The sequence below is a fragment of the Nerophis lumbriciformis genome, linkage group LG34 (genome assembly GCF_033978685.3).
Source record: "Nerophis lumbriciformis linkage group LG34, RoL_Nlum_v2.1, whole genome shotgun sequence".
Classification (NCBI taxonomy): domain Eukaryota; kingdom Metazoa; phylum Chordata; class Actinopteri; order Syngnathiformes; family Syngnathidae; genus Nerophis; species Nerophis lumbriciformis.
The window spans coordinates 11,605,717-11,633,002 of NC_084581.2; the positions used below are offsets into that span (position 1 = coordinate 11,605,717).

The 27,286-nt window shown below is 42.8% G+C and overlaps 2 protein-coding genes across 2 annotated transcripts; one reads left to right on the forward strand and one right to left on the reverse strand.

The window, feature by feature from the left end:
- On the forward strand, positions 1-7,372 carry clec11a (C-type lectin domain containing 11A). Its single transcript, XM_061929053.1, has 5 exons — positions 1-349; positions 4,201-4,315; positions 4,414-4,521; positions 4,603-4,686; positions 5,708-7,372. The coding sequence occupies exons 1-5, from the start codon at positions 263-265 to the stop codon at positions 6,118-6,120; spliced, it is 807 nt and encodes a 268-aa protein (XP_061785037.1). The 5' UTR covers positions 1-262; the 3' UTR covers positions 6,121-7,372.
- Positions 7,373-7,383: 11 nt separating this feature from the next.
- Positions 7,384-23,325, reverse strand: selenol (selenoprotein L). The gene is made up of 9 exons (XM_061929052.1): positions 23,148-23,325; positions 20,303-20,381; positions 20,133-20,186; positions 19,984-20,029; positions 19,734-19,852; positions 19,528-19,642; positions 9,887-10,009; positions 9,686-9,823; positions 7,384-8,070 (listed from the first exon to the last, which is right to left on the reverse strand). Exons 1-9 carry the CDS (start codon positions 23,251-23,253, stop codon positions 7,951-7,953), a joined length of 900 nt encoding a protein of 299 aa, XP_061785036.1. The 5' UTR covers positions 23,254-23,325; the 3' UTR covers positions 7,384-7,950.
- Positions 23,326-27,286: the final 3,961 nt, after the last annotated feature.

The following is a 27,286-nucleotide window of genomic DNA, read 5'->3' on the forward strand; positions in this document are numbered from 1 at the left end:
GACGCCCTGAACAAAGCAAATAGAGGACAAGGGGTTGCTAGGATGAAATTGTATGCACAATATTTTGATCATTTTACATCATTGTTTCCAGTATTTCTGCTGTGGCCTTGCCAGGTTCTGGATCATGTCTCTGTGGGAGGCCCGCTGGCCGGGAGGAAAGAAGGCGTGAAGGAGGAGTGAGCGAGAGAGAAGCGTCGGTAGCTTTTTTTTTTTTTTTTTTTTTTTTACTTCTTTCCTTTCTTCAGGAGTCAAGAGGCCGAAAATGGGACTAGTCGCCACCTCGCTCGCACTGCTGTGTTTGTGCTCGCTGGGCTTGTGTGTGCCTGCTGGGAGGCCAGAACCAACGCAGGTCAGGACTTTATGGCTGCTCTACAACTAAATGGTTTAGTCACTGTTATATTGTGTGTGTTCCTTTTTTTGGGTCACAATGTTGCCTGAAAAAGGCAAATCAATGAGCTAAAAGGAGGACGTCATGAGAACAGTATTTGTTGGCTTGTCATTGACGGATTATATTGGTTTAACTGCAAGACTGCTATTCAGATAGAACAATTGAGGCCGCTTAAAGGGCTACTATGAAAGATTCAGCAAACAAAATAACTACACTCTCACATGTTGTGTTCTTGTTTAGAATTTGAAAATAAACCATATCCTCCTAGGAAACAGAATCCTTTGCAGTGGACATTTTGTGTTTTATATAAAGTTTTTTTTTTTTTCTTCAGAAATGTGTAACGCTGACAAAAGAGTTACAGTCGTGCCTCGTATATATTGTGGCCTTTTGGTTTTAGGCCTGACGGTGGTAAACGCATTTCTGCGAAGTAGGATTATCATTAATAAATCAAATGTTTTCATGAGTATAAATAAACAGTTTAAAACCTTCTGGATAAGTTTGTTTTAACATATTTAGAGCCCTTCAAACATGCAAGGATGTGAGCAACTTTGGAGAAAAAAGAGGAAAAGTTATTTCAGCACAACGTGCTGCCAAGCAAACCCTGAATTAATTTTTTTCCTGCAAATGGGTGCGTTTCTACACTATATTTTACCTACTTATCTACCAACCTCTTTTCGCTGTCTTTTTGACACGTACATGTCCCATGTAATGTACCACATGATTTTTTGTTTTTTTTAATAGATAAATTACTAACATTATCACTGAAAATGTAATGTAAAATGATATAACATGCATGCAAAGAACTCAGAAAACGTGTCCCATTTGGCAAATCTATCCTGTAGCCACGCCCCCTCGGGTAATATACTTCTGGTGTTGTGACCTCTGTTTACAATCCATCCATCCATCCATCCATTTTCTACCGCTTGTCCCTTTTGGGGTCGCGGGGGGTGTTGGAGTCTATCTCAGCTGCATTCAGGCGGAAGGCGGGGTACACCCTGGACAAGTCGCCACCTCATCGCAGGGCCAACACAGATAGACAGACAACATTCACACTCACATTCACACACTAGGGACCATTTAGTGTTGCCAATCAACCTATCCCCAGGTGCATGTCTTTGGAGGTGGAAGAAGCCGATCCGTCACGTCAAAAATATACCTTCTTGCTGGCTACTAATTAATACTCTATAGCTACAACTGGTTTGGAATTAACAGTGTTCAGATTGTAATCATCCAAATATGATGAGCGGGCAAAGTAGAAAGCCGTCAACGTTGTGGCTCGGAGAGCGAACACAGTCGACAACAACTAAGCTAGCGAGATGGATACTAGCAGCCTTGTTTCGGTGCTCCTGATCGTCTCCCCGTCCTGCAACTCAGTGCGGCCTTTAGGCAAGAGGAACAGGGAGTACATGTGGCTGAGGCGACCGTTCAACTAATGTTGTCTAGATCGGATCTGGGCAAATTAAGGCCCCGGGGCTGCATGAGGCCCGTTAAGCTTTTCAATCTGGCCCGCCAGACATTCCCAAATAATTTTTTTAGATCTCGTCATGTCCGTTGTGTCCTGAGCAAGACACTTCACCCTTGCTCCTGATGGGTGCTGGTTAGCGCCTTGCATGGCAGCTCCCTCCATCAGTGTGTGAATGTGTGTGTGAATGGGTAAATGTGGAAGTAGTGTCAAAGCGCTTTGAGTACCTTGAAGGTAGAAAAGCGCTATACAAGTACAACCCATTTATCATTTATTTATTTAAGATGGAAACTGTAGCTGCCATTATGATGTGCAGTGATGTTTTCAAATGACCGTAAGTCTTGAACTATATAAAGTATTTCAATGGTTGGAATCTGCGCTTTTGCGTGATATACTAGCAATTATGGTAATCTAATTAGTTACTATGGTAATCTAAGTTACAGCAGCTCAGACGAGGCACCAAGCAGTGTGGGTAGGGAGCGTTTCCACAGATTGTTTCCAGAGCGGCTAGCCTGAAATGCAGGGGTCAGGGACAATTTTTTTACAAGAAAGTTCTAAAGCTTAGTGATGTACCAGATTGTAGGAGGGTTTTTTTCTTTACCCTTCGCGTTCATATTTCGCTGTGTTTGTTGCATTTTTGTTGCGTTTCGCTTGATTGTAAAATATGTCGACCGTTCATATATTGTCAATATTCAGTGTTTTATCGTTCATAGTTAATACTGTAAATCACACATTCTTTATTTACATGTACATTCTCATTCAGTAAAACAAGTAAATTTAAATTTCGTTTTTTCAGGCGGTCTGTCATAACGTTTTTAGCATTCAATCAGACATTATTGTGTGGTTTTACATTAGTCTTCCTAAAAAAGAGATATACCGGCCCCAGACACATTTTTTTTTTCTAAATTTGGCCCCCCAAGTCAAAATAATAGCCCAGGCCTGGTCTAGATGATATTTTTGTTATTACATTAAAAAAAATGTAGATCATTCACATAGACGTCCCACTGAGGTGAGTTTTTCCTTGCCCTTATGTGGGCTCTGTACCGAGGATGTCGTTGTGGCTGGTGCAGTCCTTTGAGACTCTTGTGATTTAGGGCTATATAAATAAACATTTATTGATTGTGAAATTTTGACGCAAAAAATTTGTTTAAAAATGCGGATTTCTGCATTTTCGCGGAAATTTCCCATCCCTGAATATGAAATAACACCCATATAGTCACTTTTGAATGTGTTGTACTGTAGTATACAGTACTCACCAGCAGCTTGGAGGATCCCCCAAGCGTCAATTAAATGGCCGTGACACGGCCACTACGTGGAAATATGTGCTTACTCACACCCTGGGTAATTCCTCTCAGAACTGGGCTTTGATGTGCAGAAACCACGGGCGTAATTTGTTTTGCAAAAACTCATTTAATTTGACAGTCGCAGCTCTGCCCATTAGCTGTGCTGTAAGTGTCGCGTTGTCATTCCACATCTCTCACGCCAAAGGCTCACCAATGTCATGTGGAGCTGATGATGTCAAAGAGGAAGTGCATCAACAGAGTTTATCTCCACTAAGTTGGCAGTCTTGTTAGCACTAAGAGGCACGTCTCATTTTTGAGAGTGCTCATGCAAAGTCTCACCAAGACGTGCATATTACTGATGAGGCCGGCATTGAAAATGAAGTGCATCAAAAAGTTGACTTGATTGTCACACTGAAGACAGTGCCGAGTTTAGCGACAGTGTTAGCATTGTCATACCGACCCTGATAAACCTTTTATCCATTGCCACAACATAGTAGAAAAAAGACATACGGCACTGTAATACATTTAAGTTAAAGTCCCGACGATAGTCACACACACACTAGGTGTGGTGAAATGATCCTCTGCATTTGACCCATCCCCACATTCACTCCCTTGGAGGTGAGGGGAGCAGTGAGCAGCAGCAGTGGACGCGCTCTGGAATCATTTTGGTGATTTAACCCCCAATTCCAACCCTTGTTGCTGAGTGCCAAGCAGGGAGGCAATGGGTCCCCTTTTTATAGTCTTTGGTACGACTCGGCCGGGGTTTGAACTCACAACCTTTCAGTCTCAGGGCGGACACTCTAACCACAACGCCACTGAGCAGGTCATTTAAGACATACAGGTAAATAAGAATTAATGCAACACTTAATTTTGGACAAAAATATGTAGAAAATGTCAAAAGAAATCTGCGATGTAGTAACGCATGATGTGGCGAGGCTCAACTGTTGACCACGGTCGCACACATACATGATCATGCTAGCTAGTAAACTATACAAGCGTCCTCAAGTTTTTAAAACAAAATTGCCCAGGTAGCTGGTTAAACAATATTAAATCCCAATTTCTGTCAGGTGTCTCATCTAGAGGTGAAAAAGGCGAGAGGCGATGTTCCCGACACCCATCCTGTTTCCGAACCGGAGCCGACCAACCCGACGTCGGACTTTGAAAACTCCTACAACTATGTTTGTGCGTCCTCACATCGTCTCAGACACAACGTTAGCATCACATGCTACTTGGGCGTCTCATTTCCATTGAGGCCCATCGTGTCCTCTTCTTACCCGCAGTGTCCCGACTGGCCGGGATCGACCAGGCCATCCACAAACTCAACGTGGGACATTACACTCTGGATGTTCAAGTGGGACAGATGATGGAGCATCTGTCCAGGATGGACCGTAAGGAACCTCCACACAAAGGTTCCTGAAGGGTCAGCTTTATTCAACAACTATTTCTATTATCTCTTTCCAACATGGCAGCAAAAGTCTTTGAGCTGGAGGACAAAATCCGTGAAGTCTACCAGCACAGCAAAGACAACCGCAAGGAGACCGGAAGACTAGAAGGTCTGTTTGTTTGTTGTTAACTCAGTGGCCTTGTGGTTAGAGTGTCCGCCCTGAGACTGGGAGGTCGTAAGTTCAAACCCCAGCCGAGTCTGGGACCCATTGCCTCCCTGCTTGGCACTCAGCATCAAAGGTTGGAATTGGGGGTTAAATCACCAGTTGATTCCCGAGCGCGGCGCATGCTGCTGCTCACTGCTCCCCTCACCTCCCAGGGGGTGGAACAAGGGGATGGGTCAAATGCAAAGGGTAATTTAACCACACCGAGTGTGTGTGACAATAGTTGGGACTTTAACTTTAAGATCTGCTTCAGCACTAATCTTTTCCAATGCAATGCCAGAACACAAAACACTAAACAAATATATAGATAATATTACGCTTACTGACCAGCAAGAATCCATCCATCCATTTTCTACCGCTTGTCCCTTTCGGGGATTGCGGGGGGTGCTAGAGCCTATCTCAGCTTCATTCGGGCGGAATGCGGTGTACACTCTGGACAAGTCACCACCTCATCACAGGGCCAACACAGATAGATAGACAGACAACATTCACACACGAGGGTCAATTTAGTGTTGCCAATCAACCTATCCCCAGGTGCATGTCTTTGGAGGTGGGAGGAAGTCGGAGTACCCGGAGGGAACCCACGCAGTCAAGGGGAGAACATGCAAACTCCACACAGAAAGATCCTGAGCCCGAGAATTGTACATTTTATTCATTTTGATACATTTTTTTGTGCAACCACTAGGGGGAGCCAAAGTCAATACATACAGAACTAGTAGCCGCTTGAAGGCCGATTAAGTCCCAAAAGGATGCAGATGCAGCCTTCTTTTCAAATACATCACTACATCTCTCACTAAAGCAACATTTATTTATAAAATCTTAAAAAAAAAAAAATGTGATGCTAAACCCCCCCCCCCCCCGGCATCGGGTAAGTAAAGATTGGAAGATGCAATGCAACTGGGAAGTGTCACTCAACAAGGGTGCGCGTACTGTCCAATCGGCTGAGTTTTTGTGTTGTGCCAATCAGGTTGCCAGAAGGGTCTGAGGGTGGGCTACAAGTGTTACCTGGTCTACAACACCTATGAGGACTATGCTGGGGCTTCCAGAAAGTGCCTCGATCGCGGCGGGCGCATGGCAATGCCCCGTGACCGGCGTGAGCAAGAGGCGCTGGCCCACTACACCAAGTCCTTCTTCCACCCGGGCAACTGGCCCGTGTGGTTGGGCATCAACGACCTGACCTCCGAAGGCCAGTACATCTTCGACGACGGTACGCGGGTCTCCTACTTCCAGTGGCGCAAGCACTTCCTGTCCAGCCAGCCTGACGGCGGCAAACGGGAAAACTGCGTGGCCATGTCGTCGGACGACGGCGACTGGTGGGACCACTACTGTGATCGCACCATGAACTATCTGTGCGAGTTTGATGACAGGGTGGCGCTCTAGATATGGACTTTGACACCAAGTTTGTTGGTGTTCATTGTATTTCTAAACAAGCTTCAAGTCTCTACAGTTGATTCTGATTACAAGTTTGACTCAATTGAGTAAATATGTGCGGAACTATGGTGACAAACAAAAACACATTCAAACAAGCCAAAGCTAATTAATCTTGCTGATTGATCGTAAAAACAAGTTGTTTGTTGCCTTAGTTGTTGCGTAAAACAGACTTTGCAAAAGCTACATTGTTGTCAGGATGAGACATGCAAACAAACAATGGAGGAAAACGAGCGGAGGACATTTTATCTAAGAGGACACTGAGGAGTATAATATTGCAACAACAGGCTAAGCTTACATCAGCATGTTTATTTTTGGCATTTCTAACCATGTAACTCAAAATGTTACAATTTGCTCAACCAATAGACTACTATCAACAATTCTCATTGTCCATACTGTACCAGGTCAGCATCGCAGCTGACCAGATACTTGAAATAGTACCTGCTTTTGCCAGTGGAAAAGCATAAATAATCAGGTAGTTAGCAGTGCTTGTCATTCATTCATACACTTGTGGCGGACCGCCTCAAATAAATTTGGTACTACCTGGCTCGCTCATATACATAACGCACCTGATATACACGACAATAGGGAGGGATCAGTGCTGCCAACTTAGCATGTTTGTCTTGACATGAAAAACCAAAAAGAAACGACAGATGAACATTTGTTGGTAGTTCCAAAATTATTTGTTTTGCTTTTCATGTCATTTTTACTCGCTTTTTGCAAATGCAACATGGGCAATTATGCAATTTCAACAATTAGGTCATTGCATCCACCTCCACCACAAATAGACTGTAGTTCTATGGGAAACACTTATCATGCAGTGGAAAAGAAGCTGGAGATTTACCACTAGCGGTGAGGGCGCCAGCTGGCTAAAGGGAGTAATGCACATTTAAGACACCTTTTTACAGCAACAAAGAATGTTAAAAATGTTTTAAACACATCATTTAAAGCTTTTTGACAATGTCGTATCGGTATTTTGCGACTTGTATTAATCTGGTGATGTCAGCATATTGGTTATAAAGTTACACTGTTGTACTTCCACAGAGCTTTTGTTTTTTATGTCGGATTTAGTGTCTCTGAGGGCTGAAATAATCCTTACAAATATTTGTGCAAAGTCTGGTGCAGGGCGGGACTCGTGTTTGACGGCTGACTCAGAGCCGAGATTCTCCTCCTAAAAAGTCTTCATGTTGTAAAAAGTGCACATTAAAAGCTGAATGTATGCAATTCATCTTTATAATTATTCAATGTTTACTCATATTGCCCTTAACCACAAATGCCTCAAAAGGCCGCACAAACCACAACTACATCCTCGACTCTGATCCCAAATCAGGGCAGGAAAAAACTCAACCCAATGGGAACAATGAGAAACCTTGGAAGGGAAGGGATCACAGTGACCCGTGCATTAAAAAGGGCCAAATGTTTTTGTTCTTCACTGAATGTTTTTTTTTTTATAAGTTCAAAAAGCTGATTATTCACATCCTATTTCTTATTAAAAATTAAGCGTAACTATCTGTATTACACTTCATGACCACAGGGGGCCTCCAAACCTCAACTACGAAGCTAAAATCAATTATCACACATAAAAGCAGATTGATCAAAACACTGATCTAACAAGGAGGAGCGGACATCTTCGCCCCACTCTTTGGCATCGGTCGCGCCTCATCACAACAGAGTGAGGGCGAGGCGTGACGTCATCAGCGTGGGTCGAAGAAGAGCTCAACTCGTGTTAAAAGTAAGTGATCTAACCTAACCTGGCTGGAATGTGTAAGGTTTCTTCTGCAGTTAGCGGGCAGTGTCAGAGGCCTCTAGGATGCGACTAATGGAGGGCCGGTCCATCGGGGTTTTACACTGGTGGAACAGGAGGATTTGGTTGGCTTTGTTCAACAGGAAATCTCCTCCCATCTAGAAGGACACATTAAACATGAACATTTAACAGATGATCAAAATATACAACTTCAAAAAAATAATGATTATTGCAATGAAAACTAAGAGTCAAGACAAAACCTTTCATTAAAGCATATACCGTCTTAACGCTGGTCGTCGGCCATTTTAGTTTTACTTGGATCCCATTTTTGAGGAGAGTTGGGTCAATTGCATTTCTTTGTTTTTTGTAATGTTCTAATCCGGCACATGTTTATTTTGGCAGTAGAATGTGTCGCGGGCCAATAAAAAACTAAACAAATTGCAGGCTGCAAATGGTCCCCAGGCCACACTTTGTACACCCCCAGAGGCGTAATAACAGATTTAATGTTAACAAACAATCTGCTCAGGTAAGACATTTGGCAAACATTGAATAATACGCAAGATAAATAATTACAATGATCAGGTTTCTATCAACTTTGAGACATTTTCATTTGGGGTTTCCCAAATCCCATTCGATATTGATATCGGTCTGATATCCGCAAAAAACAAGTATTGGATGACATTAGCTTGCATCACAAATCTCAAATATAAGCAGTCCTGCAGCATGTTTACTTGTGCAAAGCTGGACAGCCAATTAACATCTACAGTAAAAGTCCTCCAATACGCACACAAATGTTAAGGTAAACATTGTATGCTACTAGTAGCTCGCAGCTACACAACAGCTAAGCACACAAACTAGACCAGTGCTTCTCAAATATTTTTTGTTAACCCCCCCCGAAGAAGAAAATATTTGGCGCCCCCCCCTCTCCCACCGTGACTATAAATAGTATAATTTGTCTATAAAATTGTTATAACTATACCTCTGCATAACATTTTAAGCCTATTAACATTAAAGGAAACAACACACCAGTCGTTCCTCGTCTGCCACCGTGCTTACAGTGAAGCCAAGTGCTCTTAATCTCCTAAATTATTGGTCAAAAGCCCCTCACGTGACTACAGGACGCCATGTTTGGGACCAACTCTGAAACAGAATTGGCCATACTCTCACTATACAGCATACTTGCCAACCTTGAGACCTCCGAATTCGAGAGATGAGGGGGGTGGGGGGTAGGGGGGTTGAGATGGGGGGAGCGGGGGTCACACCCTCAGTGTGACCTGCATGGCTGTTGATCAAGTATGCTGTGCATTCACTTGTGTGTGCGTAAAAGCCGCATATATTATGTGACTGTGCCGGCACGTCATTTGAATGGAGGAGAAGTGGACGTGACGACAGGTTATAGAGGACTCCAAAGGCAGTGCCTTAATGGCACGCCCCCGATATTGTTGTCTGGGTGGAAATCGGGAGAAATTCGGGGGAATGGTTGCCCCGGGAGATTTTCGGGAGGGGCATTGAAATTCGGGAGTCTACCGGGAAAATCAGGAGGGTTGGCAAGTATGCTATACAGGGATCTGATTAACAGCACTTTATAAGTATGGGGTTACTCATATGTCAACGGTTAGTGTTTTTCATACCTAAAATTATTCTGAGTCATTTCACTTAATCAAATCGACATTCACAATCAACATTCCATCAATCAACATTCCACACTACAAAATAAATGTATGTACTACTATTCAGTCAGTACAGATTAATATCAGTATTGGCCCTTTTTACCTGGTAGAGGTCTTCCAGCAGGTGGAAGGGGAATTCAGGGAGATCTCTATTCACTGCTGGATACTCGGAATACTGCAACAGGGTGCCAAAGTTCAATACCTTAGCGTAGGATGAGACGAGTCCAAAACTCTTGTAGATCTGCGGCAGACAGAGAAGTGCTTCAGAGAATTCAACATTAATTATCTCCAAGTGTCCTAATACCTTTCTTTGCAAGTCCAGCACCATGTCGAATGTGCATCCAGTCTGCTGCAGCCACAGCTGAGACCCCTCCAAGGCGCCGAAACACACCACCAAGACCTTTATGGACCGAGCCTCCAGGGCAGCCTGCACACAAAATAAATAACGTTTATTTTTAAGTGTTTCTTGTACATTCAAATTCAAATGAACCTTGACCATTAACCTGATTTTGACCATTTAAAATGAGGTCAAAGTCAAGGTTTAACCTATTTCCCGGGCTGCAGACCACACCGGTATTTAAGCTGCACCCATCAAATGTTCACATGTAGTAGTGTAACAGGGTCAATTATGTCATGTAAATATAATGCATATCATAATGTTGTATTATTGTTATAATTACTCAAAATGTGTAAGTTACATGAAAATACCTGAAGTTTGTTTGTTGTTTTGTCAATATGTGGAACCATTGTCTCGTAGTGTCCCTCCTACTGCAATAATTGTTGTGACACCTGCCTCTTTATAGGTGTTGGACACGCCTTTCTACTTCCCTTTTGTCCACGATATCAACGTGAGAGGAAGGTGTCCACGTGACGACAGAAAAGTGTATTTATTGTCTCATTAAGAACTTACCGGTAAGTTCACTATTTCTTGTTCTGTATTATTGTATTTGTGTAGGGGCTCGACAATTGACAGAAAATGTTCACTACATTTGTTTTTCATGTATCGTCAAAGATGCATTGCCACGAGTAAAGTGCAATGTCGGTCATGTTTATTAAATCCTACACACAACGCAGAGGTAAAGAACACCGGTTACATTAGCCGCACCGAACTTTAAGCCGCAGATATATATCAGTACAAAAGATTTTGTAAATGTTTATTTACATGCCTTAATTGTTTCCAAATGTTGCCTGTCACAAGGCAGTAAAACAGATGATCAAACAAAACATAAGTCATTGCTTTATTCATACATCTGAAATGATCAAGAAGTATTGGAGTGCTGGCAAAAGCACAAAAAGAACTTGATTGAAAGTCCCTCCAGGAACTATACTATTCACTAATTTATTCGTACTAAAGTTACTGTGCAGAAGTTTGGGAAAAAAATTATAAAACCAACATACATCCCTTAACAATCTTACAAAAACTGGCAGTTAGAATTATCCATAATGTGGGGTTCAGGGAGCACACAAATAGCCTTTTTTTAAGGTCAAAACTGTTAAAATTTCCTGTTTTAGTAGAATATTTGACAGAGCTTATCATCTTTAAAGCAATAAGTTATCAATTGCCTCACAATAATCAAAGTTAATTCATAGAAAGAGATGTAGGGTATAACCTCAAAGGAACGGCAAAATATTAACACGCTTTAGCACTTAGCACAAGGAAACGTTTTGTGTCTCAGTCTGTGGGGTGAAAATATGGAACACTGAGTGACGAGCTCAAACACTGTTCAAACATTGAGCATTTTAATAAATTGTACAAATCTAGTATTTTGCTTGATATTGTAAGGTTTGTTTTGAATGTTTACACTTCTTCCCATTATCCTTTTAAGATATGTTTAATTTATTTTTCTTTTCTTAATTTAATTAAATTTTCCTTTTTCGTGAAATAACAATAATATTGTTATTGAGCACTAGATTTTTCTCTTGAGATATTTATATTTATTATGGAACTGACGATGACATACTCAATAAACTGAAATCAGTCAAACCGAATCATTCATTGAATCATTCATCCATCATTATTGGCTCACAAGCTGCGAAGGCTAGCTCTCCAATCAGCGAAACAGACTCAATAACTCCACGGTGAAATCTTTTACTGGGGAATTTGTGAAACTGGAACAATACAAAAAGAATGCCATTGTAAGTTAATAATACGAACACAGACACTCGTTAATGTGTTAACATGTTAGCCAATGCTAATGACACTAGCGTCATTACATTACATAAGCACGTATAAATAAAACACTCCTACAGACATCACACATGGGATGGTGTACAGCCCTTACCTCTGGGCCGATACTGAGGCCGACTGTGTTGACCAGTTTGACGCGTGCAAATGATTGAAAGTCCAGTGCTGTAGTTTTGTGTTTCAAAATCAGAAACAGAAATACTTTATTAATCCCCGAGGGGAAATTAAAATTTTCAGCACAATCCCATTAAAGATCAGACAAACATTACAGGGAGACAGAACAGGATCGCTGACGGGTCTGCCAACTTCCGGCGCCCCTTACAAAAAAGGTGAGATACAGGTAAACAATGGAGGGAGAAAAAAAATGGGTCTAAGCCTGGGCCCCTGGAGAGGGGGTCCAGACTGAGGCCAAGGGAAAAACAACGCATAGCCATAGCACACATAACTCTTACATGTTTGTAAGAGGGAAACATCAAACATCAAAGAACATAAAGGACATTAAAGACATTAAAAGAGCAGATCTGATGCAACCAGCCACTTCTACATACAGCTATGAATAAAAAGTAAAAGAAACATACACTGTGGTGGCCTCTGTTTGGATATGACAATCCGTTTATTTTATGCTATCAAATTTAAATCAAATGTAGGCTATAGAACATAATGTATGCTGACTTTGAATGGCACATTGTCACAGCAGCGAGACCTGACCACACACGGCCCACCCGGCACGACACGACAGGGTCGAAAACTGTTTGTCACCAGTTCAAAGCCATGGAGTCTCAGAGGGAGAGCCCAAAGCAATGTGGAGGAGGCCTGCTTGTTTCAGCACAAGCTACTCAGCCCGTCGCACATGTTTCACGGTCTGAAATTCCACCAGTGGCTGAAAATTTGCCTCAGGAGCTGATCTGCGAACTGACTAACATTACAACTCCAGCACTGGCAGACAAGTCTCCTTCCTCTGGGGACATGGAAGTGCTAAAGTACAGTCAGAAGGACATGGACGCCACCATTGAGGCCGAAATAAAAGAGGCGGGAAAAAAAAGAGAAAATAAAATAAAAACAATACAAACAAATAAGGACATTTGGCTCCAACACTCAGGCCCCCAATTGAGAAGGGCAGGATGCCATGAACAATTCAAAATAATAACAATGGAGCCATAAATATAAACAAATAAGAATCTTCAAGTTTTTGGTTTTTTTTACAATTCAGCTTCTTGCAGCAAGCACATTTTTGCAACTGGTCTGTCCAGTGTGCTTGTTTTAGTTTTGATTTTAGCAGAACACGCCAATCCTTTTTTATCTGGATAAGTCTCCATGACTCTTCCAAGTAACCAGGAGCCACGTGGAGCAGTATTGTCTGTAATCAGTACAATGTCATTTGGGACAAGAATTCTTCTGTTTGCTCCACATCTGTCGCTCCTGTAGCAAAGGTAAGTACTCTCTTAACCAGCGTTTCCAAAATAGGTCCGAGATGTATTGGACTTGTCTCCTTCTTCGTTAGAGATAGAGGTCTGATTTTTCAAATAATCTCGGTGGTAAAATTGGTGTTCCTTTCATGGTCCGAATGTGATTGGGAGGGATGGCTTCTAGATCATTGGGATCCCCAGACAACCTTGTTATGGGGCGGTCATAAAGGATCGCTTCGACTTCACACAGCACCGTTTGAAACCCTTTGTCATTCAGGGTTTGCTGTCGTAGAACTGATGTCAATGTTCGTCGGATCATTCTGATCAAGCGCTTCCATGCACCTCCATGGTGAGAGGCTATTGGTGGGTTGAAACTCCACTGTGTTCCTTCCTCCAGAAATGCAGACTGTACTTTGCTGTGATTTAGAGCAGCGAGTGCTTCTCTCAACTCCCTTTCAGCACCAACAAAATTTGTTCCATTGTCAGACCTTAAATGAGAGACTGGTCCTCTTCTACAAATGAACCTGCGAATAGCATTTATACAGGAATCTGTATCCAATGAGTAGGCGACTTCCAAATGGACTGCTCTACATGCCATACAGGTAAAGATGACCCCATATCGCTTTTCCAATGAACGACCTCTCTTGACCTCAACCGGGCCGAAATAATCAACTTCGACGTTGGTAAATGGAGGTAGGTCGGCAGCAATCCTCTCTACAGGTAGGTCTGACATCTTCTGTTCGCCCAATTGGCCTCTATGGCGTTTACAGAAGACACAGTTTGAAATAATTTTTCTGGTGGCTGCATTAGCACTTGTGATCCAATATTTCCTTCTTAGCCTGGAGAGTACATGGTTTCTCCCATGGCCCAGATGGATGTAATTTTGTATCAGAGTGGAGATATGGAGATCCTTTGCAAGGATAATGGGATGTTTAGAATCCTCTGACATTGCTGCTTTACTCAATCTCCCTCCTACTCTAAGCAAACCATTTTCCAGAATGGGGTCCAGCTTGTAAATAGAACTGTCTTTCTTCACGGTACTCTTCCCAGATTTCAATAAAGCAAGTTCCTGTGGGAATCTTTGCTCTTGAGTGAAGTGGATGATGGCTGTCTCAGCTCTTGAAAGATTGTCTGGTGTTATAGAGTTTGGTTTCCTAGTGCAGCTTTATTGTGCATTATTTCCTGATCCATTTTGTCACTTAGTAGTTTTCTCTTTTGACTCATCTCCAGTAGAGTCCTTCTTATTTTCAGGATCGAGGAAACTGACCTCTTCAACCGTTTCCAGTCAGACAAGTACAAACCCTGTTTCCATATGAGTTGGGAAATTGTGTTAGATGTAAATATAAACGGAATACATTGATTTGCAAATCCTTTTCAACCCATATTCAATTGAATGCACTACAAAGACAACATATTTGATGTTCAAACTCATAAACTTTATTTTTTTTTGCAAATAATAATTAACTTAGAATATCATGGCGTGAAGGACAACTCCCTTCCTTATAGCTTATGCATGTCATGTGATGTCATATTAGCATGAAGGACATCAAACATGTCCTACTTGCATTAGGATGTAAAGTAAAGTAGATTGGTGAAAGATGTTCATGATTATACAATATTACATCATTGGTATCATAGTCTTAAAATGGCTGACTTGTCCGCCCGATTGTAGCTGAGATAGGCTCCAGTGCCCCCCGCGACCCCGAAGGGAATAAGCGGTAGAAAATGGATGGATGGATCATGGCTGCAACACGTGCCAAAGTAGTTGGGAAAGGGCATGTTCACCACTGTGTTACATCACCTTTTCTTTTAACAACACTCAATAAACGATTGGGAACTGAGGAAACTAATTGTTGAAGCTTTGAAAGTGGAATTCTTTCCCATTCTTGTTTTATGTAGAGCTTCAGTCGTTCAACAGTCCGGAGTCTCTGCTGTCGTATTTTACGCTTCATAATGCGCCACACATTTTCAATGGGAGACAGGTCTGGGCTGCAGGAGGGCAAGGAAAGTACCCGCACTCTTTTTTTACGAAGCCACGCTGTTGTAACACGTGCTGAATGTGGCTTGGCATTGTCTTGCTGAAATAAGCAGGGGCGTCCATGAAAAAGACGGCGCTTAGATGGCAGCATATGTTGTTCCAAAACCTGTATGTACCTTTCAGCATTTATGGTGCCTTCACTTGTCACAATGCCTGCTAAGATGTCCAACATGAAAGCACCCAAAACAGATACATTTCTGTCTTATGAAAGTTATCTTCTCTCTGTGGGTCTTTTCCTCCAACTGTAGACACTGGTCAAGAGCATGATTTTTAGAGCAGCAAACACAGGCGTTTGTGGTACGAGCAGATGCACTTTGCTTTGGAGCAGGTTTAAATCTGATTTGATCTTCCACTTCAGGGGTTTCGACATTAATGGTCGTGGCAAAACTGTTACCTTTGAATTTGGGTTTACCTTGTGATTTCATTCCTTTTACAGGTTTACTTCCTGTACTCTGTGGTGCATTCTGGATGTCTCCAAAGACTGGGTCAGAGACAATTTTCACCTGTCGCTCAATGAATGCTACAATGTCTGAGAACTGAGGTCTGCGATGGTGGTTTTCCAATATGTTGCAAGCAGAGACTCTCCAGCTTTCTCGCAGCCTGTACGACAGCTTGGAGATCACAGTTTTCATGTTAGCTGGCATATTAAGTTCCTGCATATACTGCACGCTTTCCATGGCAGTGCAACATTCTCGAAGCTAAAGAGAGTAGGCTTGCAGAGCTTGTACATCTTCAGACTTCACTAAAGGCCAGTTAAACACTTTCTCCATGTAAGCTGCTGTTACCTGGTACTGGTCACGGAAGTGTTTTTCCAACAAATACTTTGCCATCTCATAGCCTCTATCTGGGGGCATGTGTTGACAGCTACGCACCACTTCTTTAGGTTTGACCCCTAGTGTACATTTCCAGATAGTAGAAACAGGCTCTTTTGTTGCTTGTGTTTTTCTCAATACATTGCACAAATGCTCTGACAAAGGTTCTGTACAGTAATGGATCACCATCAAAATAGGGAACCTCCCTTGGTGGGAGTAGATGAGAAGTTTGCAATGACATTTGCAATGTTGCAATCTCATTTTGCCTGTGCATTAAATAACGTACAGTAGGGGTGCCATTGGTTGGAGGGGAAATGTTAGTTTGCCTTGATTGCTGTACAGGGGGGTCTTAAGGCTATGGTCCTGCACTGTATTCCAAGAGACCTGCTGCTGTTTTGGTAAAGAAGGTGGTGGTTGCAGTTGTACCTGAATGGGTTTAGGGTGTGAAAGCATGGACTGTTGCTCTTGCCAAAATGTGGGTGGTTGAATGGGAGGTGGTGTCCTATATTGTAGTTGTCATGCTGTTATTTGTTGTTGCTCAGATGGATGGTGTATAGATTGTGGTGGAGGTGGTGGTGAAGCTTGGCTTGACTGCTGCTGTGTGGGGGGTTGATGGTCTTTAGCCTGGGGGTTGAGAGTGACTGGTGCTTTAGCCTGGGGGTTGAGAGTGACTGGTGGTTCCTTGGTTCTCTTTAAGTAGGAGCTCATGCCATCAGATGTTGTATGTGAGGAAGCATGAAGGCTGGGAGCTTTTAAAACTGCTAATTTCGCATCAGCAGCTGCCAATTGAGCATCCAGGTCCATCATTTCCTTTTTCTTTTTGATTCTTTCCCTCTCCTCTTTCAATTTCTTTTTCATCCTTTCCTACTCCTCTTCCAATGCATGTTTTTCTTTTAGAGCTGCAGAGCGGACAGCAAGAGCAGCCCTTTCGGCCTCTGCCTGTCTCCGAGCTGAGGAGGTGCTTCATCTACTAGAACCAGACCGTGTGTGACTCCCATGTGACTTGTGACTTATAACATTACTAATGCTGTCATTTGTATTGATTTCGTTTTCCAAATCCTCAATATTTTCCAGGGTTGGTGTTTTTATCCAGGTGTTAACATGCTCAATACATACATTGATTAATTTGGCTTTGTACCATGTCGTGTTTGATCTGGTCCTCTGTAGGTAGAAGTGGTAGAAGGGATTTGTGTGCACTTGCAGCTTCCTTTAGAACATTGAGATATTTGGTGAAAGCAGATTGCACTTCCATTTTGTCCTCTCCATTTTCCATCATCTTCATGATATGTTTCTGCATGTTGCTTGCCTTGTTTAATTTGGATCTTCTCTCCTTCAGAAGTGTTTCAATTCTCAGCATTAGGACTTTTGGTGTCATTTTCACTGTGCGTTTTTTACATCCTGGTATTGTTTTTTAACATCAGCAGGCTGTGACTGATTTTCAGTCATTTCTGACAATTCAGCCTGTGAGGGTTCCATTTGACCTTTAATTGTGTCACCAATTGAATGCGTTACTTTTGGCTCCTCCATTAACGCATGATCATGCATTTCCAAATCATCTGTTTGCCTTTTCCAGGATCCATGATAACACACAACCCACAATTCAAAATCAGATCAAATATATGGAAACCTTGTTAATGTCAGTCAAAACACCAAGCATCAAAACCGCAATTATTCATTTGCATTTGTTCGAACCAAAACCTCACCCACAAACGGGCTTGATCTCATGCACAAAACCTCATAGAAAATACCCACAAACGGGTCAAATAACAATGAATATTAACCACTAATGCATCGGATTTTTTGTTGCTGTCTTTGTGTGCACACACTGTTATATGGCCATATATTAACCTGTGTACATACCTTTACTTTACTTGATGCCGGCCCGTGACTTTGTTCTTGTCTTCACAAGGTTTTCTTCGAAAAGACTACAAAACTTGAAACAGCGTTGCGCATCCCAGCGCTGCTCAGCTGTCACTCCAAACGGCGAAGGCCGCGGCCGCCGTGGCTGTTGTTCGAACGGCTGGGATCAGCGCGGCGTCCTCCGTCTGCCTGCCGCGGCGTTGCTCCTGGCCCAAAACGACGGTCCCGTCCGCTGTCCTCCCGTCTCCTGGTCCAAACGAGGCGAAACAGCCCGGCCTGTGGCTGAACACCGTCAGACAGCGTGCGCTCCAGTTGCCTACACTGCGCGTTGAACACGGGTTGAGATCCTCTACTTCCTGTCCCTAATGTAGTGTCCACTGTGTGTCTTAGCTGACGTTCAAACTTAGTCCTTTTCCAAAACGAACGAAGACTAAAGTTTTCGACTTAATGTACAGCCCTTACCTCTGGGCCGATACTGAGGGCGACTGTGTTGACCAGTTAGACGCGTGCAAATGATTGAATGTCCAGTACTGCAGTTTTGTGTTTGGATATGACGATCCGTTTATTTTATGCTATCAAAATGTAATCAAATGTAGGCTATAGAACATCATGTTCAATGGCACATTGTCACAGCAGCAAGACCTGACCACACACGGCCCGCCCGGCACGACACGACACGGTCGGAAACTGTTTATCCTCATGCAATCGCCCCTGGAGTGTCCCCAGCTGAACCCAATTAAAGGAGGCTACCATGGCAACCGCACCATAGCAACGGTCCCATCCCTGTCAACACTTCCTGGTTCTTAACAGTTAGTGGGCTGAGCAATCTGCCGAAAAGGAAATTCAACATGAACTGAGGCCAGCAATCAATTAGAGAAAATAAAATAAAAACAATATAAACAAATAAGGACATTTGGCTCCAACCGATGGTTTAGTAAGTATGACTAGTTTTAGTTACATTGCAAAACACACAGAAGGTTGCTTGGAAGGATGAATGAAGAATCCTTTTGAGCAGAAACGCTATGGACAAATCCTTCCGGTTAAAAGGAACAAAATAGGAAGTACATTTTCAACCGACAGCACCTGCAGTGAGCGAACTTATCCAAAAGATGAAGCCATAGCACAAACACTAACACACCTTTTCAGTGTCTGCGTTTGTGTTTTATGAAAACTATTTGTTGAATACAAAACATTATGGCCGTTAGGGAAGAAAAATTTGCCAGTTTATAATTGTGGGAAAAAAGTAGGAAGCGGCTTATCGTCCAGAAAATACAGTATTTATAAAGCAGAATTTTAGAACAGCCAATACTGCCCCAAAGTGTTGTTCACATTAAAAACAGAAAGGTAACACTTTATAAGAAACTGTCTGTGAATGCAGCTTGTAGTTACAACTCCAAAGAGTATATGGCATAGTAACTCTCCTTCCTAACAAGCCTCATATGCATACCCCGTCAGCCAGAAAATAAGAACACGTAACAAGAAGGTTCTGTGTTGCAACCTTAGCGAGTGTTCAGATGCCTCTATATTCTCTTTTTTAGAAAGTTACCAAATGTAGCAACTTTTTCTGATCTTATTGGACACACACCGTGGGAAACACTGCTTTTTTTGTTACATGATGGTACTGTAACTTTTGTCACCACTGACCTGGTTGCCCTGCAGCTCGGCCACGTGGTCGCGTCACGGCAGTCATCCAAAGTGTCTGATGAGGACCAGCAGAAGCTTCTGATCCTGAGGGCGGTACTGGTCCAGTGTTACACTCCTGTTTTAAACATTAAACACCTTAAACTAGTGAGCATCATTACAATTTGAATGAGCACGTTTATCGAACAAAGTAAACGCAATAAACTCACGCTCCACTGCGGCCGTCAATAAACAACGTTTCAGGGCTAAAGATATCTGTTGCAGGAGTCTGACCACTTGACGGAGGAAGACCTTCGTCCACAAACTGCAGGAAGGAGTCCCAGTCTCTCTAAAAGTAAATGTCCTTAATTAGTAGTCAGTCGGATATCATTGACAGCTGTGGCTGTAGGCAACCTAATATGTAATGTGTCATCGTCACTTGTTCAGACAGACAACAAAGGTGTGTTTATTCGTACAAACCTGGAGCTGCAGCATCTCGTCCACTTGCGCTCGCACTGCGGCATGCCTGCAAAAACATTTGCATTCACTGAGACAGCCAATTTGTCACTTAGAAATAAGGATTAGCAAGCATTATCTTTTAACTTCCCAGTGATGCTAAGCTAACTTACCCGTACCACTTCTTCCACAGGGCCTCGGCTTCTGTCTTCTTCTTCACTCCGATGCTGCCCAACAGTAACACATCACACCATTAATTACCGCACATAACTGTTTTAATTTCTATTTGTATCACTTATGATGGAACATGCATGATGTAGTCATGGGATAACGACTTGATCACCTCTTGTAGAAGTCTGCTCCAGCTACGATCAGGCCGTATAAAGTGGCAATTTTGTGAGGGACAAAGTTCTCCAGGGAGGCTGTATGACAACAAAGTGATGCTTCAGTTCTTTTTGCTAAGTTATTGTGCACAATAAAATGAAAATTAGATTTATATGCCATAAACTGCATGCACTAATCCTCTTAACAAACACGCTCACATTGAATCATGCAGACGAAATGCAATTTTATGTAAACAGAGTAGTCAAAAAAGCAAAGCATCATTTATCAGGGCTGTCAAACTTGTTTTACTGAGGGCCAAGTCGCAATTATGGCTGCCCTCAGAGGGCAGTAAACAGTAAATATCAACATATAAAAGTCTCAGTACACAATTTGCATAAGCAATTGTGTTTATGATACTTTTTACTAACAGATTGATGTATAACTTGCTTCAAAATCGTAAGTCTTTGTAATTCAAAATGAGGAGCAGATATTTAAGTGTTTAATTTGGATAGACAAAACATACCTGGAATATTTTGTTGCATGATTAGATAATATTGAAGTTCAGAAGATATGCAATTGCAAGCAGTACATTATTTTCTGTCAAAATTGAAAGAAAAAAATACTTTTAGCCAGAAAGTGCTTTAATGACACACATTTGCACCTGATTGCCGGTGTAGCTGGGCACTCAGCATCAAGGGTTGGAATTGGGGGGTTAAATCACCAAAAATGATTCCCGGGCGCAGCCACTGCTGCTGCTCACTGCTCCCCTCACCTCCCAGGGGGTGATCACGGGTGATGGGTCAAATGCAGAGAATAATTTCGCCACACCTAGTGTGTGTGTGACAATCATTGGTACTTTAACTTTTAACTTTAGTATTTGCTAGTCTAACGAAATAACATGTTTTGCAAATGGTGAAATATTTACATTCCTCCTGAAGCAAGAAGCCAGCCAGTTCTAGTAAGCTGGGGTCCATCTTCTTGGCCAGGTAATAAAGAATGACCATTACGTGTGACACGCGCAGGTGGGCACCATACCCTTCACTAAAGCAAGGCTTAGTAATTTTATGTCGATGGTAGGACTCTTCGGACAGTTCTCCATGAATAATGATTATATAATTTCAACGGACGCTAGGAAACACTCACACACACACAAACATCCCAGTATATGGGCTTGACGGAGTCAATTTCAGTATTATTAATTAAAAACCTGAGATGACATTTTGGGTTCTAAGGACTGGTTGCCTGGCTGCTCGGGGGGAGTGATATCATTTGGCTAGGTCTCATCCAGGTACTGCAGAACCGCTTGTTAATAAAAGTAAACTTTTGCTCAACAATTTGTCGCCGGCGTGCGTCTCTTTGGATCCATTGTACATACACACACACACGTCATCCTCAGGTCCGGAAGAGAGTGACCAGACCAGCGGTACACCGAACGGGCCACATTTAATGATGTGGCGGGCCGAATCAGGCCCTTCGGCCTTGAGTTTCACACTTGTGGTTTAGAGACAGCAGCAGGGCTATTTAACTGCCGGCCCGGGGGCCGGACTTCAATTTAGAATTTTGGGTAGATACTTTTTACAGATAATCAAATACAAAACTAGCGGAGCACTGTTGTTATTTAGAGGGACTTGGACCGTTGTACACAAACTCGCAGATTCTTTTGATCTCATAAAGGCATCCATTCGTCCACTGGAAGAGACCCCTGATTTTTTTAATAACACATATTTTTACTGAAACTGTTAACTCTGACAATTTGACAAAATAAATAGACGGAAACAAACGTCCACTGCAGACAATGCTGGTTCTCAAAATAGCGAAAGGGCAAGTCTGGCCTCTCAGTCATTAGCTCTCTGGGAATGTGGCAAACTCATTTTAGATCGGGGGCCATATGGAGAAAAATCTACTCCCAATGGGGCCGGACCGTAAAATCACGGCACGATAACTTAAAAATAAAGACAATTTCAGATTGTTTTCTTTGTTTAAAAATAGAACAAGCACATTCTGAAATTGTGCAAAGCATATTGTTGTTTCGGTTAATAGTTTATATATTTTATTTGTATTTCTGAATAAATGATGTGATAATGTTCATCAGTCAACTCATTGGTGTTCATTTTCAATCTATCAAGATACAAAAAATTATATCAAAATCAAATTACAGGATGTTATTTATGTAGTTTGATCATTTTCCTTGACTGATGTACTAACATCATGTGGGGTTTTTTGTACATATGTAGCATCATCTACAAAGATACAAAGAATTGCTATTGCGACATCAAGTGGACACATTTAGAACAGCTGTTTCATTCATTAAAAAAATTATGTTAATTTTTATACTTGGCAAACTCATCCCGCGGGCCGGATAAAACCTGTTTGCGGGCCTGATCCGGCCCTCGGGCCGTATGTTTGACACCCCTGATTTAGTTGATTGGCCCTGCCTAGACTACAGTGAAAATAAGTCCATCGCTGTTTAATCAAAAACAAAACTTAAATTAAACAATACCAACCACGCGTATACTCTTCTAAATTACATGTGGTAGTTTAATTCGGCATTGGTATGATACACATTCACTCAGGTGTTTCTGAAAATGCATCGTTTTAACGTTCACACTAGAAAATGTTTTACTTCCGGTCCGCTCAGGAAACATAAGCGTAACAAACACTGTAGTTTAGCACGTAAACCCAGGCCTTCACAATAAAAGCACACAGCCGGAAAATATATCTTAAGTAAATCAGTAGTGGCAATATTTCCCTAATTTCCCGTAAAGTCACCCTTATTTTTAAAGCCAAAATTGTCCAAAATGAGGCAAGTACACACGTTGAGTTTACTATGTTTGCGTGGAAACAAGTGTTAAAGTTGGTCTAACCTTCGGAATCCTTCTTAGCTTGCTCCAACAGAACTTTGCCCAGGTTGACGAGCAGCTTCAGGCTCGCTATGAAGGTGTCCACCTCCTGGGACATGTCTTCGTCCATGTCCAAACCCTTCTCCGAGTCAACACGCGTCCAAAGTTCAAGACGTGACACTTCCGGGTAAATCACGTGACATTGGCGAGCGACAGCGTTACAAAAGTCGTTACAAAAACAAAAGTTAGGCCTTAGTGGCCTCTAGCGGCGAAATATAAGAACTGTAGGATTAGCGTGAACTTTCACAGTAATGTTTTAAAAATGAGCCAAATTGCATTGCAACAAAATGAGTGCAATTTGCTTGTTGTAACTCTCAAAATAAACTTACATTTAAACTCTAACATTTATCGAACTAGTCTAAATGCGTGTTGGCCCTTCATAAAACATTTGTTTAGGGTTCCTAGGCTAAACCAAACATGGTTTATTTGAGTAACTCAACTGAAACTAACAGTAGCATACAAGTAGCAAATATAGTACATGAAGTATAGGCATGGCATAATGGCAATAGCATGTTTAACAGAGTGATTCAACATTTTTTTCCATTTTAAATGATCAGATATGCAGAAAAATAAATACATGAACTTACTGTTTTTCTTCCTATGGTCTGCAGAGTCTGAAAGATGCAACTTACTGTGGCACATGGGCTCTTTAGAGGGGGTAATTTATTGGGGTAACATGACTGAGTTTAAAAAAGAGCAAAACAAACAGGAAAAGATACAAATGTGAAATTTAAGTCTATTTTCTTAGTTTTGATACAATTAGTTTTTAGTTGAAAAAGACCAGCTCAAAGACCTCTATGAACAGACAGTATCAAGGACCCAGATTTCCCGCACCCGGACGTGGGTCACCGGGACCCCCAGGACCCCCTCCCCTTCTCTGGAGTCAAGCCCAGAGGTGGGGCTCAATGGCGAGCGCTTGGTGGCAGAGTCTTTCCACATGGAGCCCAGCTGGGCACAGCCCAAAGAGGTAATGTGGGTCCTCCCTCCAATGGGCTCACCACTTACAGGCATACTTGCCAACCTTGAGACCTCAGAATTAGGGAGATATTCAAAAGGCCCGCTGGGGGTCATATATATTGTTTGAGCGCACCACTTTGAGCTGGTGCGCAAGGTGGAGAAGTTTTGGCTAGATCTAGTTGGATTCACTTCAACACACAGCAAGGCCTCTGGAACCAGTCCTCTCGAGAGGGCCTGGACTCTCTTCCACTTTGCCGTTGCAAGCAGTGAGAGGCGACGGTTAGGGTGGCATATCTTGTTGCCCCTCGGCTCAGAGCCTGTACGTTGGAGTTTAACCCGGTAGACGAGAGGGTAGCTTCCCTCCACCTTTAGGTGGGCGACAGGTCCTGACTTTTGTTTGTGTTTATGCACCAAACTGCAGCTCAGAGTACCGGCCCTTTTTAAATTCCCTCGAGGGAGTACTGGAGAGTGCTCCCTCAGGTGATTACCTTGTTCTGCTGGGTGACTTCAAGGCTCACCTGTACAACGACAGTGAAACCTGGAGAAGCGTGATTGGGAGGAACGGCCGCCTGGATCTGAACCCGACAGGTGTTTTCTTATTGGACTTTTGTGCTTGTCACAGATTGTCCATAACAAACATCATGTTCAAACATAAGGGTGTCCATATGTGCACTTGGCACCAAGAAACCCTTGGCCACAGTTCGATGATCGACTTTGTGGCTGTGTCATCGGATTTGCGGTCTGATGTTTTGGACACTCGGGGAGAAGAGAGGGGCGGAACTTTCTACCGATCACCACCTGGTGATGAGTTTGCTCTGATGGTGGGGGAGGATGTGGGTCAGACCTGGCAGGCTCAAACGCATTGTGAGGGTCTGCTGGAAACGTCTAGCTAATTCCCACCTCCGGAGGAACTTTGAACATGACATGAGGGAGGCGTTGAACATGAGTCCGAATCGACCATGTTCTGTAACTCTATTGTTGAGGCGGCCAATCGGAGCTCTGGCCATAATGTGGTTGGTCTCTGTCGTGGTGGTAATTCCAGAACCCGCTGGCAGCGGTGAGGGATGCCGTCGAGCTGAAGAAGGAGTCCTATTGGGTCCTTTTGGCTCATGGGACCCCAGAGGCAGCGGACAGGCACCGGCAAGCCAAGCGCTGCACGGCTTTGGCGGTCGCAGAGGCAAAAACTCAGGCATTGGCGGTCGCAGAGGCAAAAACTCAGGCATGGAAGGAGTTTGGCGAAGCCATTAAAAACAACTTACGGACGGCTTTGAATTGATTCTGCACCACCATCCACTGCCTCAGGAGTGGGAAGCAGTGTACTGTCAACACTGTGTATGGTGGGGATGGTGTGCTGCTGACCTCAATTTAGGACGTTGAGCATCAGTGGAGAGAATACTTCTAATACCTGCGCAATCCCACCTATGAAGAAGCAGTGCCTGAGGAATCTGTGGTGGGCTCCTCTATTTCTGAGGCTGAGTGTGAGGTAGTTACAAAGCTCCTCGGAGTTCCTTAAGGCTCTGGATGCTGTGGGGCTGTCTTGGTTGACAAGACGCCGCAACATTACGTGGACATCGGGGGCAGTGCCTCTAGATTGGCAGACCAGGGAGGTGGTTCCTCTCTTTAAGAAGGGGAACTGGAGGGTGTGTTTGAACTATCGTGGGATCACACTCTTCAGTCTTCCCCGTAAGGTCTATTCAGGTGTACTGGGGAGGCGGCTACGCCAGATAGTCCAACCTCGGATTCAGGAAAAGCTGTGTGGTTTCCGTTCTGGTCTTGGAAATGTGGACCAGCTCTATACTCTCGGCAGGGTCCTTGAGGGTGCATGGGAGTTTGCCCAACCAGTCTACATGTGCTTTGTGGAGAAGGCCTTCGACCGTGTCCCTCGGGAAGCCTTTTGTGGAGTTCTCAGAGTATGAGGTATCGGACCGTCTGATTATGGCGGTCCACTCCCTGTATGATAGGTGTCAGAGCTTGGTCCACATTGCCAGCAGTAAATTGGATCCGTTTCCAGTTAGGGTTGCACTCTGCCAGGGCTGCCCTTTATCACCAATTCTGTTCATAACTTTTCCATCCATTTTCTACCGCTTGTCCCTTTCGATTATTTTAATTTATAATGAAGAAGTTAGGATTAATGGCTACAATGAGCACGTTTTGTAGTGCCATGATAATGATAGTTACGTTTTTGATTTGCGAAGGACTGCCCTAAACCGTAACCCAGCAGCAGCAGGTCAGGTTTAGATAGTACTTTAGGTCAAAGAGTGAGCAGCAGTGCATGGCAAATATATTTTATGTTGAGGTTTTATCGCCATTTGTTTTAACATAAACCTCCCATATAAGTGTACACAGTGTGTTTCATTATACAACCTTTTCAATTGAAGTATTTTTTCAATACATTTATTTGTAGATTCTGCAATTTGGCAGTCGCGTGTGGTACCTGTCGCCCTGCCATCAAAAGTCAGTAAAAGTATATTGTTTTTTAGACAGATTTTCCCCAAATGATGAATGTATTACATTTCTGCCAGATCAAAGGCAAAAACCCATACAGCAGAGATAGCAGTGACGATCTAATTAGATCGTTTCAATGCCAGCCACAAGGACTCATTACAGGGAATGTAGGGATTTCTAGGATATGCTGTGTTGCAATAAATATGCAGTCTTGCAGTCTTGTAACTATCTAATGCAGGAGCGCCGAAAAGTTGGGGGTAAAGGAGACGGATTCTAGGGGCCCATGATGGAGGGGGGCCCAGAGAGGCCCCTAATGATGATGAAATTATAATACAGAAAAAATAATGACACTGTGTTGGGGGCCCTGTAAAGATTCTTTTCATGGGGCCCAACATCCCTAGCGGCGCCCCTGATCTAATGTCTAATACCTGGATCAGGGACGACACACATCAGTTTTAGTGAAATAAAATTTTTTGTTAAACCTTGTATGCCAATGATTTTAATACACACAAATAACTACTGAAGTTACAGTTATACTTAATCTAACTTGACAAATTAAGCTGCATTACAAATTTATGATGCACCAGGAAGTAAAGGATAGTTGTTAGTCAAAGGTTAAAAATATTATCTGGTTTTGTCTAAACATTTTGTTCTTCTCTGTACTTCCCAGTTGAAATAAAATACAAGAGAGATCACGTAAA

Excerpts from the sequence above, each read along its gene's own strand:
- clec11a (XM_061929053.1), top strand. The coding sequence starts at position 263 with ATGGGACTAGTCGCCACCTCGCTCGCACTGCTGTGTTTGTGCTCGCTG. Across the intron at positions 4,522-4,602 it reads GCATCTGTCCAGGATGGACC|CAAAAGTCTTTGAGCTGGAG; the intron begins GTAAGGAACCTC and ends CCAACATGGCAG. Across the intron at positions 4,687-5,707 it reads GGAGACCGGAAGACTAGAAG|GTTGCCAGAAGGGTCTGAGG; the intron begins GTCTGTTTGTTT and ends TGTGCCAATCAG.